The sequence below is a fragment of the Dicentrarchus labrax genome, unplaced genomic scaffold (genome assembly GCF_905237075.1).
Source record: "Dicentrarchus labrax unplaced genomic scaffold, dlabrax2021, whole genome shotgun sequence".
Taxonomy (NCBI): Eukaryota; Metazoa; Chordata; class Actinopteri; family Moronidae; genus Dicentrarchus; species Dicentrarchus labrax.
In genome coordinates this window covers 28427290-28449251 of record NW_026136714.1, presented here as the reverse complement: position 1 = coordinate 28449251, position 21962 = coordinate 28427290, and the positions used below count along the sequence as shown (strand labels likewise).

The window sequence follows — 21962 nt, the reverse complement described above, 5'->3', positions numbered from 1 at the left end:
CCCTGACATGTACAGTTTGGACTGTCCAATGAGAGCACGCAGCTATAAGAACCAACCAATGACGACAGAGCATTTCCGAGGCTTTCCGCTTTCCCCGAAGTTCTTGACAGATCCAACTCCAGATTGAGAGAATTCAAGATGGCTGCCACAGGTAAGAGTTTTACTTCTATCCAAATTATATTCAAAGACTTTGACGGAAGGAGATGTTTCTGTTATCTAGAGAATGTATACCACATCAGGCAGTTCCACGCATGTCAATTAAATAAGTCAGTCGTAGTGTATTCTGGGAAGGCACTAGAAGTAGCCAACAAGCTGACGCGGTGGTAAACCCCCCAAGTTAGCTAACGTTAGCTGGCTAGTAGCATAAAAGCTGTACACAGTAAAGCTAGCCACTGAGTTAGCCAGATAATCTCCTCTCCCACTCTATAGTCAGCTCTTAGCAAGCTAGCATGCACAGTTTCAAGTCGATTTGAGAGCAGTTTACAAAGCTTTGATAACTTTGCATTGTTAGTACTGTATTGCTATTATGTGACTTCATTTATACGTACTACTGTGCTATCGTTTAAAGCAGTTGGCTAGTTAGCTAAAGTCGTTTAAGTGTCGCCCCGAGAGAAACATGGCCTCCCAAAACTCGAAATGTCATATTGCATAGCACTCAAATCTTATGCTAAGTTCACTGGCTAGCATTAGCATCGTGCGATTGGTTAGCAGTTTTGCCAGACTGGTTTGCAGCGTTGACTGTTAGCGCTTCATTTCCACATTAATTTAAAGCTCAACCCGGTACATGCTTGGTTAACGTTACATCACTGAGGGTAAGTTAATATTTGTTCTGTTAGGTAATCCTAGCTGTAAACAGCGTTTGCCTGCGCCGCTAATTTAGACAGATGTACCCAGTACCAACCTGTCTCTCTTGTATCGCCAGACATGATTCAGAACTCTGGCAATTCATTGTTTTAATCTTCAGCGCCAAAGGTTTACACCAGTGTGAGAATTATTAAGAGTATATGACGACTCATTTGTGTTCATTTAGTGTATCCGGCATAATGTGTCGGCCAAACAAACATGCATTTTCAACACAACGTTATAAAGTCAAGAAATGTCCGTTCCGCTTGCATCAAGCAGACTAGTAATTCTTGTTATGCGGGACATGTACTATCTCTGCTAGCTTTTGACATTCAGCTCTCCATACAAATAAGGGCAGTGTTCCGAGGGTAGAGACACCCACCTCCACTCATTCATTTAATGTATTTTTCTTTTCTAATTAATTATCAGTCATGGACAACTCAAATCTGCCCGTAATCAGTTTGTTCTACCTTTTCATCATAACTTGTCTTTATGTATAATTTGGTACTTGCACATTGATGTACTGTACATTGGTAATGTTAATGGAAATGGTTTGTCCTGATTCATGTCCTTTTTAACAGTATTTGTTTTCCACAAGAACAGTATATCAATATACAATCATACAAAATACATATATAGTTAAGGTAAATAAATAAAACATAAACAAATAGAAAGAAATTATAATAAAAATAAACAAATATACATTTCATTTAAATTTTATTTGTGTAGCACCAAATAACAGAAGCTATCTCAGGACACTTTTAATATAGAGCAGGGCTAGACCAGTGCTTCCCAGCCTTTTTCCTTAAGGGACCCTTTGCCTACCATTTAGTAAACTGACAACCCCTGACTATGTGACATATTTTATGAATATTTCATATTCTATTCAAAACTGCAATGAGCCAAAATCGTGAACTTGTAACTGCAGACAGTTTGTGTAAAACAAGTGACTTGGATGAATTATTTCCTGTTTACGGAACTTTGTATACAATTCTATCTGTATTATAAATCATTTAAAAAAAACAATCATACAGACTTAACTAAACTAATAGGCATCTTTTTTGAAATTCAGCGGTTTTGTCCCTGATGCTTGACCATTGTTCTTTTAGTCAATTTATTTTACATTTATTTTTCTTCACAGAAGTGAACCAAATGCTGAGATATAGGCCTACTGTGTATATTTTTTTACTTTTCTAGCACGCCTTAAAGGCCTCATGGGGGGGCCATGAAGCTTTGGCGACCCACAGTGGTGGTCCCGACCCCCAGGTACCACTGCTCGACGTCATGGTCCTTTATAATAAACTTCTATTAAATATTTACAGATAGCAAACAATACCCACCCAAAAATGTTTTTCCTACACCAAATAATGGCCAGTGTTCATGTCTTCCAATCATACAGTCAGCATAAAGCAAGGCATGCTAGGCTTCCATATCAATCATCTCCAAATTCACTCTGTTGGCCCAGTGTGCTTTACAGGTCTGTGTCCTCAAAATATTTAATAACGAGAGCCTGCATTTAAATATGAAATGGCTTGTTTGGATTCATGTCCCTCTCTGATATGGGCACATTTGTGCTGCTTTGTCCGTGCGGTTGTAGATGTCTTTCAAAAGTAATATATTGTTTAGTTGTTTTTTGCAACCACGAACAGTGTCAAGGGTGTTTGGCTTTGTGCATTCTGTTGGATTCTCATAGTTGATTTCTTAGGAGTCGAACCCAATCGTCATATCTAGAACACAAAATTCCCTTCTTCCCAACTATCAGACCCACTTAATGTACGCAAGACATATATTCTGTTCAAACTGAAATATGTTTCTGTTGTTGCAGGTTTTAAGTAGAGGGCTAACTCTTCTGGATCCCACTGTGCATGAAGCTTTCCTGACGTTGTGCTGTCTAATTCCTGAGTCCCCCAGCTCCTCTTGTCTCTCATCATGTCCTCCACCTCCTCCTCGTACTCGTCCTCGGGAGAAACCAGCCCGGAGGATGTACCCCGAGGTGGGGGGACCATCCGAGTCTACCTCCCTAACAAACAGAGGACAGTGGTGAGACAGTTGGCTCCATACTGCTCTTTATCAATGACACATTGACAGAAAAACACATAAATATGAGTATGCTGTAACTAGATGAATGAGTGAGTGATCGATGACTGTTACCACCTCTGTGAACAAATTATGCCAGCACTTGTGAGTGTAATTACTCACACAGAATTTGACATCTTTCACAGAATGAGTAAGCTAGTGGACAGTTGGTGTCGGGTTTCAAAGATGGTGCCTGCTACCATCTTCCATTTGTTTGACTTATTCCTATCAGGCATAGTTGACTTGGTTTCATATTCTGCAGTTGTCCTGCCATTGTGATATTGTGCTAAATTGTAAGTCCTAATGATATTGGTTATGCATGGTAGTTAAAATTGTTTCCTCATGTCTTTCATATCTAAAGCAGCAAGTGGTGTATGTGAGCTTTACAATGCAGAACAATTGTAAACCTCAACAAGACCTGATTTATTTTTGCACCACAACCTATTGCTGAAAAATACTGCTAAATGGATATTTAGACAATGCATGAGCTCACGTAATGTCATCATCACCACACACAGAAACCATGATGAAAGAGATCTTTACTGGCTGAAGGAAATCCTGTCAAGCCAAAATTTGGCTGAGCTCTCCCAGTTTTCCTGCTTTTTCTATAAAGTGAACAGACATAAAACACCGTGTACCAAGTCTGTTTTGTATTACTATGCTAGAAATGCACATGTAATTGTGAAACATCTTGTGTGGTAATACCACAATGGAACCAGCAGCTGTGGTTGACTGACATCCCACAGTGTCATCTTTAAGAGCTTTGCTGTGGTCAGCATTATTATTTGAGGGGGAAAAGTGATCTGTACATCTGTACAATCTGTTGTGTCAAAAATAACTCCTGTGCAGCTGTCATTTCTGCTTATCAGTACTTCAAGTGTGTACTTGGCTTATGAAAGTCAATTCAAAGTCACACTTGTTGAAATGCATTTTCCTGTTCACAGGTGAATGTTCGCCAAGGGCAGACTGTGCACGAGAGTCTAGATAAAGCACTCAAAGTGAGAGGCCTAAGCCAGGAGTGCTGTGCTGTATTTCGCCTTCTGGAAGGGTAAGATTGGATTATTGTCCGCTGAATGTCCTCCGACACCGTATTGAGTTAATGAGTTGCATTCCTCATTGCCTGCATACAACAGCAAATAGTTGCCATGAGATCTACGCATTGTACAGCATTTTTGGGTCCAAAATATGTTTTTCAGAATTTCTTCCTCCTGCTCAATACACTTCAAAACTAGAATGGAAACATGAGGTACCTAGAGATAATACAGACCAAGGCCCTTTTTCCTCACATGTCCACATGGAAACATGGAAGTTATTAGGAGAAACTGCAAAACATAATAGGAACCTCAGGTTTGGAAATCTATGGATTTTAAAACTGATATATACAAACTGTCATTTGTCTCTCCAGTCGTAAGAGGCTGACAGATTGGGATACAGATATCACTCCTCTGGTTGGAGAGGAGCTTTTAGTCGAGGTCCTGGATGATATTCCCCTCACCATGCACAACTTTGTAAGTAGCGGTCAAACACACATACTCAGTTTACATGTTTATAGCTTCTCAGAAATAAATACTTCTCTGTATTTACAGAATACTAATCTCTCAGGAAGTACCTTTTTATATTTGGATTCTTAATTATTTTTTTTACCTAAATGTTCTTAATCATTGCTGTTTATAGAAGTAAATATATTGAGACCTCTTTATCTGTGCAGGTACGGAAAACCTTTTTTAAGCTGGCTTACTGTGATTTTTGCCACAAGTTTCTTTTTAACGGCTTCAGATGTCAGACATGTGGCTACAAATTTCACCAGCACTGCAGTAGCAAGGTCCCTACTGTGTGCGTGGACATGGATACAGTGAGCAAACGGTGAGTTGGAGATAAAATGTTTGATATCATGCAGTGATTCTGCTCAATTTATTGGTGCATGAATGTCCCACTTAATTCTGCTAGCTTTTTACAGGAGCATTAGACCTCATTTCACCATCTTCCCCAATTTGACCATTTGGCAGTAGTGTTTCTTTTTTTTGTTAAACATTCAAAAACAAGAGTATTTAGGACCATACATATTAAATAATAAAGGCAAGACAGCTATGCACTCAGTAAAGAAAGAAAAACCCTATCGCCAGCATTGTTGGTGCTACGATCATCAATTCAGTTTTATTTGTATAGCGCCAATTCATAACAGAAGTTATCTCAGACAACAGCAACGATGGGGGACAACGAGCAGTGACAATAGTAATAATAGTAGCTGTAGTAATAATAATAATAATACCTATAATAATACCTATAATAATAATAATAATAATAATAATAATTAATGATGATGATGATCATAATCATAATAACAACAACAATAATATCAGTAATATTAGCAATGGCAGTCAAGCAGGACCATGGCAGGAGGCTCCACCAGGATCCATGAGAACCTGCGAGACGAGAAAGCACAAGAACTCCGGGGAAGAAGTGAAGTTACTACTAACTAAGGGATGGTTCAGGACTCACCTGATCCAGCCCTAACTATAAGCTTTATCAAAGAGGAATGTCTGAAGCCTTCTCTTGAATGTGGTGAGGGTGTCTGCCTCCCGAACCACAACTGGAAGCTGGTTCCACAGGAGAGGAGCTTGGTAACTGAAGGCTCTGGCTCCTGTTCTACTTTTAGAGACTATAGGAACCACAAGTAGCCCAGCATTCAGAGAACGTAGTGTTCTAGAGGGGTAATAGGGTACTATGAGCTCTTTAAGATATGAAAGGACCTGACCATGAAGAGCTTTATAGGTGAGGAGGAGGATTTTAAATTCTATTCTAAATTTTACAGGGAGCCAGTGCAGAGAAGCTAGTACAGGAGAGATGTGATCTCTTTTCCTAGTTCCTGTCAGTACTCGTGCTGCAGCGTTCTGAATTAATTGGAGCGTTTTAGAGAGAAAGAGAAGCACTGTCATTATCCAATCATTTACAGAAGAACATGAGTATGTAAAAATGTGTTAGTAGTTGATAATTATTATCCAGGGTTCTCACATACCCTGGAAATCCTTGAACACCTGGAAAATTAGAGACTAGTTTTCCAGTCATGCAAACACCAGGTAATTGATTAAAATTACCACAATTCCTGGAAATAACATGTGTTGTCCTGGAAAACTTGAATTGTATTTTTTCCCCCCACTCACAGATTACGTAAACCTTGGTGCGTGTTTTGTTTGAGACAAGCTGTTGGTAGGATGTACTGCGCACTATCATATTTTAAAGCATGTTTGCCACTCCATGTTAAAACTACTGTAAGCTGTAGTCCATTCACCTGAGACTGCAGCAAGAAATTGGCTGCAATGTTTTTTTGTTTTTTGGCTGGGCAATCTGAAATGAGTGTTCTGTCTGACACCTTGTCTCATTATGTTTCTGGTTTTGTACCATCCCTTTTCCTCTGTTTTGTCCAGGTGTGATCCCAATACTTGCACAGATGAGTACCCACGGATACTATTGCCAGATAATTCCCCATCGCAGAGCAACCTAGCCTTAACCCCAGAGCCTGCTGGGTAAGGTCCCATACTAAAGAAATCCTATTCAAACTGAAAGTTATAGTTACTCTAGTGTTAGTCAGTGAAAGTGATATTCAAATACAAATTTGACCATTTTACTTGATCACTCAGGATGGACCTCCTGTCCCCAACCTCGGCCTTTCGCTTTCCCATTCCGGGTGGAGATGGCCAGTCTCTACAGAGGCATCGCTCCACCTCCACTCCCAATGTTCATATGGTCAGCACAGTGGGCCCTGCTGGTGCCAGCATTATAGAGGTCAGTGTTGGTAATGTTTGGATAAGTTTGTTACGAGGACCCAATTGTATCTGTCGGGCGGCTGTGGTGCAAAGGCAGAGCAGGTTGTCCCCTAATCGGAAGGTCCTGGTGCCACATGTCAAAGTATCCTTCAGCAAGATACTGAACCCCGAATTGCTCCTGATGCCGTGCATTGCGACAGGGGTGCATTATGTCGGCAGGATCATTTAAAAGGCAACCATGACTACATTGTGCGTCTGAAATTTAACAGCAGCGGGCTGCCGCTCCAAAGTCAACATAGAGGAAACACTGGGATATCTGCATATGAATGCAGAGTCTTTGGCACTCAGATATCACAGATATCTTAACCGAAATCTGTTTTTCTTGTCATTGTATATCAAGTTGCTAATCAGATTGCACTGCTCGGATATTTTTCATTTTCCACATATTCCCTGGCTACACTGCAAGCCCTAAAACATGGGCTGGTTCAGAGATGCCATTTACTAACTGGTGTATGAAGTCAATGTCATGAAATCAAATGTAAATTTATAGTGATGATAATTTGAATGTTGTTTCTCTTCTCTATTTTAGGAAGCACTAAAATTCAACAACACAATAGGTATGTTTTTAGATTGTATTGTTTTCCTTTGTTTCAGAATATTCATTTGTAATATTACATGTTGTGTTATGCTCCTTTTTTGAAGCACTCTCTTGTCCTGCCTTCTCATTCCTGCAGGTCCTGAGCCCTCACCGAAGCCCTCCACCAGCCCACCATCTTCTCTTGGCTCTCCGGGGAGGAGGCCGCCCAAGTCTCCCTCCGAGCACAAGGAGCGCAAGCCCTCTTCGTCCGACGACAAAAAGAAAGTGGTATGTGGTCTTTGAGTTCACAGGTCATTGGTTGTCTTCAGACAGGTGTACTAACAGCAAAATCTTTGAAGGGCCGTTCATAAATTGGTTGTGCAAAAATTCCCCAAAGAGGGATTTACTTATGGTTAGTTAGTTAGTTGTTTAAAACATTCAATCCATGTGTTGTTTCAGCACCGAGGGGGCTACAGAGACTCAAGTTACTACTGGGAGGTGCACTCTCGAGAAGTCAACATTCAGAAGAGAATAGGTGCTGGCTCCTTTGGAACAGTCTTCAAGGGCAAGTGGCACGGAGACGTGGCAATCAAGATCCTTAAAGTCACCGAGCCAACACCTGAGCAGTTACAGGCCTTCAAAAATGAAATGCAGGTCTTGCGGTGAGAAGTCCTGTCCATGTTTTACCTCTCTTGAAGCCTTGAAATTTATTTAAAAAAGGACACTGACAACTGCAGCTGTTTTTTGTCTAACAGGGAAAATATATGCACGCTCATCATCAATAGGCTTTCACTGCACTTATGCAATCAGTAAAAATTTGTAAAAAAACAACGATAAAATTAAAGCTGCAAGCAGCATTGGGCGGGACCTTTTTTGCTTGTCCCATCATGAGACACATGCGTACCAATTTTCAAACATGGCGGTCATACTTGTCTTGGTGGCTGATTCTGGGGGGCGTGGCTAAGCCATTTTGCGACACCCATCTAAGGGACCAGGACAATACCTTAGCCTTTGCCACGACTGAATTTTGTGCAAAGTTTCATGAGTTTTTGAGCATGGGAAAGCCTCCAAAAATGCAGTCGAAGGGGCTAAAAATCTTAATAATAGCCAAGAATAAGAAACATAGTAAATACAATATGAACCTCCCAGCGGTCGCTGGCTCGGTCCCTAATAAATTGGCTTTAAACAATTTAGACGGAAGCTATAATAACTCTGTGGACACCACTTTTACCAACAGCTCATATTGTTGCCAGATTTCTGTTTTATTTAACTCTTAATAGTAACCGTTCTTTGACTCCACCTCCTAATGTGATAGTGAATGAGGCAATGGAATTTCTAACACTATTACCATTGCTGTTCTCTGCAGGAAAACCCGTCATGTCAACATCCTGCTGTTCATGGGCTACATGACTAAACCCAACTTTGCCATCATCACACAGTGGTGTGAAGGCAGCAGCCTGTACCGCCATCTGCATGTCACAGAAACCAAGTTTGACACTATGCGTCGTATTGATGTGGCCAGACAGACAGCACAGGGCATGGAGTAAGACTCACCACTGGATTCCGTTTAACCATTAACACTTTGATTGAGATAAATTATTTTATGAGATAATCATGTTTACATTTCATAAAGTTTCCTAATATGTTATTCAAATACTGTTAAACGTGTTTCAGCTTTGAGAAAGCTGATTGCTTAATGCTGTGGTTTTTTAATACTGTGCAGGATGCAATAAGTCAAAGTTTGGTGCTCTGCCTCTTTGTTTGCAGATGAAATAATTTTTTTTTCTCTCTCTCTCTTTCAGTTATCTTCATGCAAAGAACATAATTCATCGAGATCTGAAGTCAAACAGTATCCTTGCATTGTCCAGTGGTAGCTTTTTTTTTAACTGTGTTGCTGTGTAGATTTCTGTGAATAGACAGCTGTAGACCATACTAACCACAGCTAGCAAAGGTTTAACTGCAACTAACCTTTAAATAGACAGAAATGTATAGAGCTGTCAACGTATTAGGACAGTGATATGTTCTTTATTTTGTCTCTGTGCTACGGAAATTAAATAAAATATTGTTGACTTTCAGCTTTTACGGGTGTCCTCATCCATATTAGGTGAACCGTGTAAGACACATTGCTGTTTTCACACTGTTCCCCAATTTTGAGATATTGTAGCAGGATCCTAAACATACAGGCAACCATGACCTTTTTACGCTCAAGCCTCAAAGGCTTGAGCGTAAATGTGAAAACGTTTTGTTAATTAAATTACTGCCACTTGGACAAGTGCTCACTTGTAAGAACTGTTCCCATTGTTTTCTATGGGTAGTTTCCCTTCTACAGCTCTCACTTCTCATAATGTCTTGCTTGTTTAAGGTTTTGGTGCTAACTAATACACCAGCTGTCTGTTGGAACATTTCCTGAGCACTGCTGCTAGATATTTTCCTCCACGAGGGCTGGACTGTTAAGATTGGTGACTTTGGCTTGGCTACAGTAAAGTCTCGGTGGAGCGGCTCTCAACAGGTAGAGCAGCCGAGTGGATCCATTCTCTGGATGGTAAGCCTCTTGACATTAATGGTCCAGTGTGTAACTTCAATAATTTCTTCATACTTCAATAATTTCTTCATCGAAGCCATCAACCTGTCTGTTAGACCCGATCCCAACTAGGCTGCTTAAAGAAGTTGTTCCCTTAATTGGCACTTCTTTACTGGATATGATTAATCTTTCTTTATTGTTAGGATATGTACCACAGTCCTTTTTAAAGTAGCTGTAATTAAACCCCTTCTTAAAAAGCCCACTCTTGACCCAGGGGTTTTAGCCAACTATAGACCGATTTCTAACCTCCCCTTCCTCTCTAAGATTCTGGAGAAAGTAGTCGCCAAAGAGTTGTGTGACTTTCTACATAACAATAGTTTATTTGAGGATTTTCAGTCAGGATTTAGAGTTCATCATAGCACAGAGACAGCTCTGGTTAAAGTTAATAATGACCTTTTGATTGCTTCTGACAATGGACTTGTCTCTGTACTTGTATTATTAGATCTTAGTGCTGCATTTGACACCATTGACCATAATATTCTTTTACAGAGACTTGAGCATCAAATTGGCATTAAAGGAACCGCACTAAGCTGGTTTAAGTCATATGTATCAGATCGTTCGCAGTTTGTACATGTTAACGATGAATCTTCAATAAATACTACAGTTGGTAATGGAGTTCCACAAGGTTCTGTACTTGGACCAATACTATTTACTTTATATATGCTCCCTTTAGGCAACATTATTAGGAATCACTCCATTAACTCCACTAACACTATTATGCAGATGATACGCAGTTATATCTATCGATCAAGCCCGATGAAATTAATTATCCAAATTACAAACATGTCTTAAGGACATAAAATCCTGGATGAGCTGCAATTTTCTGATGTTAAACGAAATTCTTGTTATTGGCCCCAAAAACCTCAGAGACTCACTGTCTAAAGATATAGTTACTCTAGATGGCATTACCTTGGCCTCTAGCACCACTGTCAGGAATCTTGGACTTGTCTTTGATCAGGATTTGTCGTTTAACTCCCACTTAAAGCAGACCTCCAGGACTGCCTACTTTCATTTACGTAATATTACAAAAATTAGACACATCCTATCACAGACAGATGCAGAAAAACTAATCCATGCATTTGTTACTTCAAGGCTGGATTACTGCAACTCTTTATTATCAGGTTGCCCCAATAAGTCCATTAAAACGCTCCAATTAATTCAGAACGCTGCAGCACGAGTACTGACAGGAACTAGAAAAAGAGATCACATCTCTCCTGTACTAGCTTCTCTGCACTGGCTCCCTGTAAAATGTAGAATAGAATTTAAAATCCTCCTCCTCACCTACAAAGCTCTTCATGGTCAGGCCCCTTCATATCTTAAAGAGCTCATAGTACCCTATTACCCCACTAGAACACTACGTTCTCTGAATGCTGGGCTACTTGTGGTTCCTATAGTCTCTCAAAGTAGAACAGGAGCCAGAGCCTTCAGTTACCAAGCTCCTCTCCTGTGGAACCAGCTTCCAGTTGGGGTTCGGGAGGCAGACACCCTCTCCACATTCAAGAGTAGGCTTAAGACATTCCTCTTTGATAAAGCTTATAGTTAGGGCTGGATCAGGTGAGTCCTGAACCATCCCTTAGTTATGCTGCTATAGGCCTAGACTATCGGGGGATTTCCCATGGTGCACAGAGCTCCTCTCTTCCTCTCTCTTTCTGCACTCATTCATGTTCCATTAATGCATGTTACTAACTTCACTTCTTCCCCGGAGTTCTTGTGCTTTCTCGTCTCGCAGGTTCTTATTGATCCTGGTGGAGCCTCCTGTCATGGTCCTGCTAGATTGCCATTGCCAATACTGTTGTTACTGTGCGTCTCTCTCTCTCTCTCTCCCTCCCTCCCTCCCTCCCCAACTGGTCGAGGCAGACGACCACCCACCTAGAGCCGAAGGATCTGTCCTAGGTTTCTGCCTCTTAACAGGCAGTTTTTCCTTGCCCTTGTCGCCAAGTGTTTGCTCATGGTGGTACTGTTGGGTCTCTGTAAATAATGTTTTAAAGAGTTCCGTCTAGACCTGCTCTATTTGAAAAGTGTCCTGAACTTCTGTTATGAATTGGCGCTATACAAATAAAATTGAATTGTAATGTTTGCACTTTTGAAGGTGCCTTCTGACAAAGTTGATATTCAGTGTATGCCCAGCTTTATAGGTATTAGTTGTGGCCCATGTGAATTTATCGGCTCAGATAAATGATCACATTAACAGGGATTGGAAACAATGACAGCCGGTTTAGGTCATTACACAAATTAAATGCTCACTTTTGTCTGTTTGTTCTTTTTTTCCCCCCAAGGCTCCCGAGGTGATCCGAATGCAGGACAGCAACCCGTATACGTTCCAGTCTGATGTATACGGCTATGGAGTAGTGCTGTTTGAGCTCATGTCAGGGACCCTGCCTTACTCCAATATCAACAACAGAGATCAGGTTATATAACACTACCTCCTCTTTGTGTTTACACTGCACTCACTGAGTATCTGATTAATCAGATTCATCTTTCTGAAAATTGTGTCTGCACTCTAACCGTCTCCACTGTTTATACCAGCTGAGAACACACTTTACTTTCTAATCATTAGGAAGAGCTGGATATCAAATATCCACCCATATACACTGCTGTGTTAGGATTTTAAGCAGTAGTGTATTTGTTACAGGCTTACTTATAACAAACTGCACCACATACTGACTGTCTGTAGCCTGAAGTTGCTACAGATGTTCAGTTTTTTTATTACACACCAAAAAAAACATTTTAAATAAAAAAGGAGGGCTTTCAGGTGGCGCAGGAGCAAAAATCCACCCACCACTGCACCTGCGTGTACTTGCTGATAAGGCTTCTGTGTCTCCAGTTCAGTTGTGTGTTGCACTTAATACAGCTGGCAACTTGAGATTTCAGAAATATCACGTACAGTTGGAAATCTGTTCTGCGAGATGAAAGGTCAGGAGAAGATGACAAAGATGTTTTTTTATTATCACTGAACTTAACAACTGAAACTGCTGTTTTACTCTCCTATGTTGGGGTATAAAGGATTTATTTTGACAAAACCAAAGATGGTGATTATTAATAGACTAACAAAGACTGTTTTGGTGAGTTTTATTTAGTTTCTGGACAGTTTGAAGTGTGTTTTACAATTATCTGCAAGGTAAAAATACTGGTTTTGTCCATATAGTCTGGTCGTCAGAGATATTGTCTTCAAATTGCTTGTTTTGTCTGACCAGCAGTTCAGTTAAACTGAACATTCAGTTAACAGTGATGTAAAACAGAAAAGCAGCAAATCGTCACAATGGAAGTGCGGGAGTTATTTTACAGGTTATCATTTTACATTTTTGCTTGAAAAAAGAAGCGAAGGATTAATCATCAAAGTGGCTGCAAAATCATTTTTGGTTGATCACTGGTGCTGTCAGATTTCAGTAACTGTCTTCTCTTTGTTGTTTTTCTCAGATAATCTTTATGGTTGGACGCGGTTACTTGTCTCCGGACCTCAGTAAGCTGTATAGTACCTCACCCAAGTCAATGAAAAGACTCATCGTTGACTGCCTGAAGTTCAAACGTGATGAGAGGCCCCTGTTTCCACAGGTGAGTGTATGGGTTACACATGTGTCAGTAGAGGTGGGCGATATATATCGTTTGCGATAAACGTCATTGTTGTTTGACGATGTGCAAATTTCCATTATCGAGTATTTAAATTACTTCACAAAAACAATGAAACGCCCGCGGAAACTCCTCACATCCATTAATACACGTGCAGCAGCGCTCTCTACAGCATGGCAGGATTCAGTCACACAACTAGGGCCTACGTGATCACATGGCGTGATCACGTGACCTCTCGTTAGCATCCTCCTTGCAACAGTTTAGCAGCGCTGGATGGTAGAGAAAAATACAAGCACCTCCAGTCCCTGAAGCTACCGGTACTTCAGATGATTTAGTGCCGAGACGTGGGTCCTATGGGCTTCAGCGTTCAGAGCGCTAGCGCCTTCAGCGGAAAAGATGTCAGCGGAGACGGGTTTTTTAGCGCAGCGCTCAGAGCGCTCAAGTTGAAATCTGTTCAACTTTAACACCGCTGGGCGCCGGAAAATGAGTTTTGAGCGCTCTCAGCGCTGTAAACGCGTTTGGTGGACACAAGTACAGCTCAGACAATTCTAATGACATTTTAAAGGATATCGACTGATTATCGTTATCGCCAAAATCCCAAAAAATATTGAGATATTATTTTTGCCCATATCGCCCACCCCTATGTGTCAGTAAGTATGCCCACAATTAGCACAAGCACTGTATCATGTAGTATAAAGTGAAGCAGCAGTGGAACAACCTTTCTTTAAAATGACGGCAGCTACTGTCTGTCACAGTCTTTTTTGATGCTCACCACTGTGCCACTAAAGTCCGGAACCTTTTTTTTTCCTAATTTTAATTTTGATTGTTTTTTCAAAAAGACACACATTATTGGCTCGGTGTGTGTGTATCATACAACATAGATCAAAATATCACAGCAAACTACACTAAGCCTGATAGGGAAAGCAATGGTACTAGTGCAGAGGTCACTGTATCAATGAAGGAGATATTCTTGGAACTAGAGGTGGGCGATTATATATCATTTGCGACAATATCGTCATTGTTGTTTTGACGATGTGCAAATTTCCATTATCAAGTATTTAAATTAATTCGCCAAAAATATTGAAACGCACGCGGAAACTCCTCACATCCACTTAATACATGGTGCAGCAACGCTCTCTACAGCATGGCAGGATTCAGTCACACGACTAGTGGGCCTACGTGATCACATGACATGATCCCATGACCTCTCGCTAGCATCCTCCTTGCAACAGTTTAGCAGCACGTTGTGATGGTAGAGAGAAAATGCAAGCACCTCCAGTCCCTGAAGCTACCGGTACTTCAGATTAGGGATCGACCGATGTGGATTTTTTAGGGCCGATGCCGATCCCCCCCATCAGCCTTAGCCGATGACCGATACGGACTGCTGATTTTCTTGAGCCGATATTTGGAGCAAATACTACTTTTGCTCCCTCAATTTACATCATAAAAATTACACAATGATGATAACAAATTTTACGAATCTCAATTTTGAAAAAAGGAACATTTATTGAAATTAAAAAAGGTGAGGTAGAACAAGAACAAGTAAACAATATTTAACAAATATTAAAAACAGGTGAGGTAGAACAAGTAAAAAAAGTTTAGTGCTGCAAATATTGAAAATAAATATGTAAACATAATAAAAATTCTGAAAATAAATATTTAAGCATAAATAAAATAATGACACACAGTAGCAAAAATAATCTCTAAGATCAGATCAAACTCTTTACCCCACACAGAGGAGTTTCAAAGACATTATTGGTGATTTGTGGAAAAGAGAAATGTAAAAGATCACCATATAAGTTTTTAAAATGTCACTTGTGATATTAAATATATTAATGAGTTTAGGCTCCTGATGATCAGTGTAACCAAAACAGAGGGCGGTCATTTCACACACCCTGGATTGCTAATGCTAACGTGTGCAAACGGCTCTAAACACTAGTAAGGCCATCACGGTGCACTTGTCTGGTACATGATAACGTTAACACAAATTAATATTCAAGTACGTATAAAACACATCTCATCATTAAAGCTCTTCTTGAGGGGGGGTTGTGCTATGATATCGCCGCGATGGCAAGGGAACTCCGCCCCACTCCAAGTAGGGAGAGAGGGGGAGAGAGAGAAACACACACACACCCAGCTCCAAGGAGGGAGAGGGAGAGAGAAACACACACACGTGTCCAAACCTCCAGCCAGGTGGTCGCTAAATAAAACTGCAACACCACGGAACCACGGAACATCGACATTACTTAATCCCATGACCAGTGTTCGTAACAGCTACCGTATGAATACATATAGCCACAATGGCAAGCAGTTTTATAGACGAGGCATTCGGCATTCCTGTTTACCATTTGGACCCACAAACTTGCTTAGCTATAGTTTCAAGCAAAACACACACAGAGCATGCATTTGGCATTCGTGTTTCCACATGTTCTCCAGCAACACGGAGCTGCCTGTGGATGCCTGTCTGTAAATAATGCCGGATCGGCAAACGCAGCAGCCCGCATCGGCCAATGCCGATACATGTAAAAAAACTCAAATCAGCCGATAATATCTTGGACTTGGGGTCCAATAAATTCTGTTAAAATGTTTATAATTGATCAAGTGATTCCCCTGACACTTTAAACCATGACCCACAAAGTCAGAAATCTTCAATTCTCACACTGACTTTAATCCAGGTCATTCATTTGTTTTCTGTGAGAGACTGTATGACTATTGTCATTTTACTTATTGCTGTTGTCTGGCAGAGTTCCATATGTTATTATTCTAAATGCCGTCCAGATATAAGCTATCAGTGCAGTTTTTTGGGGGGAAATGTCATATTGACAGCTGCCTTTACATTTGGTTTTCTTTCATCAGATCCTGGTAGCAATTGAACAGGTTCAAGACCTACTGCCAAAAATCGAGCGGAGTCGCTCAGAGCCGTCGCTCCACCGGGCCGTCCATGCAGAGGACCTGAACCCTCTCCTGTTCCACACCACCAGGCTGATGCCCCTCTAAGGTCCCCACAGCGCTGGGCAGAGATGCCGTCACCCTGTTCTGATCCACAACATTCTCGTGCCTCAGAGAGGCCACAGGCTGACTATCCTGACAGACTGCGACCCCCAACTCACTCCCAGCCCCTCAAGAGCCCTGGAGCTTCAGCCCTCAACACAAAACTCAGTAACTGCAGAAATAACCGTTTAGTTTGATAGTAAATCTTCTTTTCGTTCCACAAGTGACGAAGATCTTCTCATTCGTGAAATAATTGTCTGCTGTATCTAGAAGTATATTAAAAGGAGCTATTTGAGGTTTAAAAACAGACATGTTTCGCACAAAAGTTCAGTAAAATATTTTTGGACCTTTTTTGAGGAGCGCTGTGGGCATAGGCAAAAATTAAATTCAGTTTATCAGCCATAGCGCTGGAGCTGCTGCTTCAGGTCATCTGATCAGCTCACATACTTCAAATGCTCAGTTGTCATGGGCCCCTTTCTGTCTAATGCAGTATAATGGGATGGAAAGCAAACTGAATGGTTGTTTGAGAGTGTTTTGTAAAGGATTGGAAATGAGTGCACATGCAACAACAAAACATGAGGAGGCAGACGAAAAGAAAGAAAAAACTATTGAATATTATATAATATATTTTGCCTTGAATAGACCCTAACCCAACTTAAGAAACTGGACTGTGCAAAAAGGTTCAGTGATTAATGAATAATAGTCACATACTTGGTGAAAGTGTCTGGATCTTTGAGAATCAAAATGACCTTTTCTTCACCTCAGAATAATCTAATTTGCATAGATGTCCTTAAGTTCCTCTTGGACCTTAGTTCCCGTTGTTGCAATGGACTGAAACAGTTTAAATCCAAAATGTGTAAGTTGAATAATGTAATTGGCTGTGAAATGACCACTGTAATGTCTGAGGGGTAGAGGTATGCATTTTAATTCACTTATTCCTCTGAGTCTTAAAACTGTGGGAATTTTACAACAGCATGCCAAGTTCAACTGGTTGGATACATTTTCTCCAAAGCCACTGAAAAAGAAAATTGCCCCCCATTTTAAGATGCTGTCAATTCCTCAGACAAATTAATTTCATGTTCCTTGTAATGCTATTTACCTTACTCCACTGGGGTTGCTGGGATTTTTTCATCTTGTTGTAATAAGGTCAGACAGAGTACAGGATTAAATTGTTAGGACCAATATTTTTCTTTTTGTACAGGAAGGTTTGTCTGATCATTTAGTTTCTGATGTTTAACATTTTCAGGACAAAATATTCCAAGTTATCCCAAGCATTTTTTTTTTTGCCGGTTCAAAGAGAGGCAACATTTCAATGTTGTGTAAAATCAGCCCAGTTTATTGGTCTGCCCCTAATATGCCCATGACATGACATTAATGTGTGCTTATGTACCGTTCACAAGTCTTTTTTTAAATTCCTTTCATAAGTGTTACAAGAATCATGCTCCAGATTGCAGATGAGATGGGTCTATAAATAAGGTTGTTTTCTTAAATCGCTGTTATTTTTTAGCCCAATGAGGAACTGACAGGCCTTTAGTAAGTTGCAGTCCTAATATAAATGGTTATTGTATTGCTGCTACATATAGTGAATTTCCTGTGCAGTTTTTTTCTACACGTCAGAGCCGAGACATATTGGGGCTGGACTGCACCAACACAGCACACAGCCTCAGCAAGTATTCTGCTGATTAGTCTTAAGTTTTTTCTTAATGCTCTGAAACACTGCACCGTGGATTAGCCACCAGTCCATATTTCTCAGATACATGCCCACACACATAAATTCTTACTTTAGCTGTTAATGATGCAAAAACACTGAGAGTAACTTGGTTAATTAGTCACCCCGATTTCGAATTACGCATGCAATTAATGTTCTGCAAATACCGAAGACTTCAGTACTCTGGCGGACAGTAAGACGTGTCGTCAGAATGTGTAAAAGCATAAAGTGTTTACCTGTTCCAAATGGCCACGCCCAAAAGCACCATCTCCAAGAACTCTGTCTTCTAGCCTTGACACCATGAGTCATTCAAATCAGGGTGAGGGTGCACCTTTTTAAGGACAGTCTCAAATCAGAGAATTCTAGAAATTGTCCGACCCATCTTCACAGTCCCACTGTGAATCATGTTTGCCGGTCATCCCATTGTTCATGTTTGTGGAGCTAGCTGGCAAGTTGGGTAGCATAAATCATTCTCTTTAGTATCAAATCCAAAGAGTAAAAAGAGGAAGCACGGAAACCTGTTGGTAGCCAGGGTGGCCCACTGATCCAGGGTGGCATGTGGCTTTTGTTAGATTCACAAAACATTTCTGTGTGGACCTTGCACATTCACCTTGCTAGCATGTTTTGTGGACGCTTATACACTAGGGATGTCCTGATCTCAACTGAGATCTGTATTTGGGCTGATGAAGGGATTTTTTTATTCTGATAATTATCAGCTATATTGAGCCAGATGTGATGCTTTGGTTTATGTCAGGTCTTACACGTGTTTTTACTTGCACAGCAACACAAAGAATCAATACGAGTCAGAACTTGATATCGGATACTCAATATTAAAATACTTGGATCAGGATAGGGGGCAAAAAAACGTTATCAGGACATCCCTAATATATACCCTAATTATTATGTAGAGGCCATTGAATTACTGTAATGGAGTGGCAACCCAGACAGTTTCCCTGCTTGATCGAGTGATCAAAGACAATGGACAATGAGAATTTGACAGGCGCCCACTGTTTCTTGTTTGTCGGTCTCACTCCCTTCTTTCCTTGCTCTCTCCTTGGGAAAACCAAGCAGTGACTTTTTAATCCTGTTGCTCGGTGCGATGTGTGAATTAGGCCTGTAACTAGTCGCTGTTGTAGTAAATGGACTCACTGAGGTAGAAACTTTTGGATTAAAGGATTGTGTTTGACCCCCGTAGGCAATGTCCAGTACTCAGGTGTATACTGCTTCATGATGCAATAATGTATACTAACTTTATTTTATAGTTTCTAAAACGTGTGAAACAAGCTGCCTTATGGAACTACTAGATGTGGTCAAACTAAAGCTACAGATACACAAAGACCTTCTTAAGTACTGATATACCCCCTTTCACCAACGCAAACCCAGTGCTAGTGCTGGTTTACAGTTGGTTCAACTCGCGAACCTTTTAGGAACCACGGGCTAGAAAGCCACCATAGGGTCACATAATTAGTCCCTGTGTATGTCTCCAACATTAGCTGTTGTTACCAAGGTTAGCTGGCTAACTTACCCAAGCAAGTGTACAACTACAGTGTTAAGAACATTACATCAATGATACAGTTCATGTAAGAAATTAGTAGCTTTGTTTGCTTGGGTAATGTTAGCTAACGTTGCACGTTGTTCTTGGTTCTAGACCAACAAAGTGTTGGTGGAAGAACTAGTTTTCCTGGCCGAGAGCCGGTTCTTTGGCCGTAGAAACACAGAACCGATTGGAGATTAGGCTCTGAACCAGCCCTCAGACATCATTGGTGGAGAAGGGGTAACGGTGGATCCATAATGCTGTGTGGTGCTCTCTGGTTGTTCTGTGCACTGTGAGCATATGTTGACATTGAGAAGCCCTCGGGACTCTGCTACTTGGATGGATTATAAACCTAATCCTGTGAAAAAGCACTGTGCCTCAATGTGGAACCATCAAAAGCATACATGGCAGAGGGGCTTTGTGCTGGGATCTCCTTTACTCGATCCACACCTGGAGCTGCTTCTCCTCTCAGCGTCCCATGTGATCTGTGACACTAGTGGAAAGAACTGTATTCCCTGAAAGCTCGTCTCTCGTCAGTGCCTCCACTACCAGTGGAAAGGATTTTGATGGGTTTTGGCTCATGCCTGAAATTCTGTCAGATTTTTAGGACTATAAACCATAATAATCCAATCATGTAGTTTTGAAGCAGACACTTGACAGTGCACAGTGTGGAGCAAACGGATAATGTATAACTATAAAACTTTTGGATTTGATAACGTTTTCTGTTGAGAAGTGTTTCAAATTTAAAAATACCAACTGAGAAAACTGTTCTATTTTGTTCTTTGGAACTGTTCAGTACTGAGTTCATTGCTCTGTGGTGTAATTGGTAATATAGGAAGTATTAGCACCATGATACTAGAGCCACATGGTTTGTACTGTGGACTAGCAGCAGCTGTGAGGTGATGTTTTGGGTGGTGTTTGGTGTTCTGTGAACTGGCCTTGCTTCTCTGTACATTCTTTGTGATGTGACTGAGCATAAAGCAGGACAGATGTTAGCGTCTGTTGGTCATTAATGACTGACAGCCGATCAGATGTTGAGATTCTAATGTTAAAGTAGGGGCTGGGTACCCGAACTGTTCTTACTCATTCCAGTTTCAATGTGTGATTGTGGTCATGGGGATATTGGTTTAACCAGCGGCGGTTGGGTTGGGGATTTGTGAACCAGGGTTGGGAAAGACTTTTGTCTTTCTCTTATTTATTGATGTCTTTGCAGATGTTCTCGTCTCTTTGAGGTGGATTAAATGTTTACAGAGAACAACATTCACACCATCACAGGACACTCTCTCTTTAACAAGAATGTTCTTTAGGCACGGTACTGTCTGCTCCTTTTTTTAAATGACTTTTATTCTGATACCGTCTCCTGCAGGGGCATTTCTAATGGCTTTTCTTTTAATTGTCTTGAACAAACTAGGTATCAAACATTTTAGCAACATTCTGTTTATAGGGTTTCACTACAACAGCATTTATTAATGGCAACACTTCAAAATACTGTAAAAGTAACTTTGTTATACGGTGGGCTACGTGTTGAACTTGAGTGTGTCCTGTGATATGTAAGTGTAGCTTTTAAGTATTTCAGTGGCCTAAGGCTGCTGAACGAAAAAAAAAAACACCTTTTCTACACAAGCTGCTTTTTATAACCTTCCAGCAATAGCAAGGACAGAATGTCAAAGTCAGCATGCTTTACAATAACGTCGCACCAACTTTCCTGTAAATCAATGTCACAAGCCCCCCCCACTCAGAGGAGGACGACTCTTTCCCTGTACAGAAAGGATAGCGAGTCATTTTGGCTTAGTTTTGTGTTAGCGTGGGGTCTCCCAGAGAGGGCCATGTTCATCTGGTGTCTAAAAGGAAGAGGGAACAAGTGCCACGGTTACTGGAAATCCCTGTTAAAATGGACCCGACGCACAGAAGACACTGTGCTGCCCGCAGCAGAGGGGGAAACCAGGCTTAACACAGCTGTTTGTTTCAGAGAAGATGTGAGAGCTGTATGAGAGTAGTTATTTTTTCTTTGTCTTTTCATATCTCTAGGTGAATTGCAATACTTGTGTTTATAGTTTCTGAGGTGTCAGGGGTGTTCAGTTTGCAATAAATGGTATATTCTGCTGTGTACAGTTACTTTTTTTTTATTACAAAAATTGTATTTGTTTCTATTTTTTGTGTGATGGTTTCAAAAAGAACAAAATTATTTTAAAGTGTAAAGGAAATCTTAGTATTTTTTTAGTTTTGTTTTTTTTTTGTCTTAAAATATTGATGCAGGATTTATTCTTTAAATAAATTTCGTCTGTGTTACTTGTCTTGTATTCAACATTTTGTACAATCTC

General features: G+C 40.6%; 1 protein-coding gene across 1 annotated transcript; it reads left to right on the top strand.

Annotated features, from left to right (window-relative positions):
- Positions 1–53: 53 nt before the first annotated feature.
- Positions 54–21930, top strand: araf (A-Raf proto-oncogene, serine/threonine kinase). The gene is made up of 16 exons (XM_051422313.1): positions 54–151; positions 2669–2883; positions 3864–3967; positions 4325–4427; positions 4628–4782; positions 6345–6443; positions 6558–6702; positions 7273–7300; positions 7418–7548; positions 7720–7922; positions 8627–8803; positions 9063–9109; positions 9684–9802; positions 12118–12249; positions 13259–13393; positions 16265–21930. Exons 2-16 carry the CDS (start codon positions 2773–2775, stop codon positions 16403–16405), a joined length of 1830 nt encoding a protein of 609 aa, XP_051278273.1. The 5' UTR covers positions 54–151; positions 2669–2772; the 3' UTR covers positions 16406–21930.
- Positions 21931–21962: the final 32 nt, after the last annotated feature.

Excerpts from the sequence above, each read along its gene's own strand:
- araf (XM_051422313.1), top strand. The coding sequence starts at position 2,773 with ATGTCCTCCACCTCCTCCTCGTACTCGTCCTCGGGAGAAACCAGCCCG. Across the intron at positions 4,783-6,344 it reads ATGGATACAGTGAGCAAACG|GTGTGATCCCAATACTTGCA; the intron begins GTGAGTTGGAGA and ends TGTTTTGTCCAG. Across the intron at positions 9,110-9,683 it reads TCGAGATCTGAAGTCAAACA|ATATTTTCCTCCACGAGGGC; the intron begins GTATCCTTGCAT and ends CACTGCTGCTAG.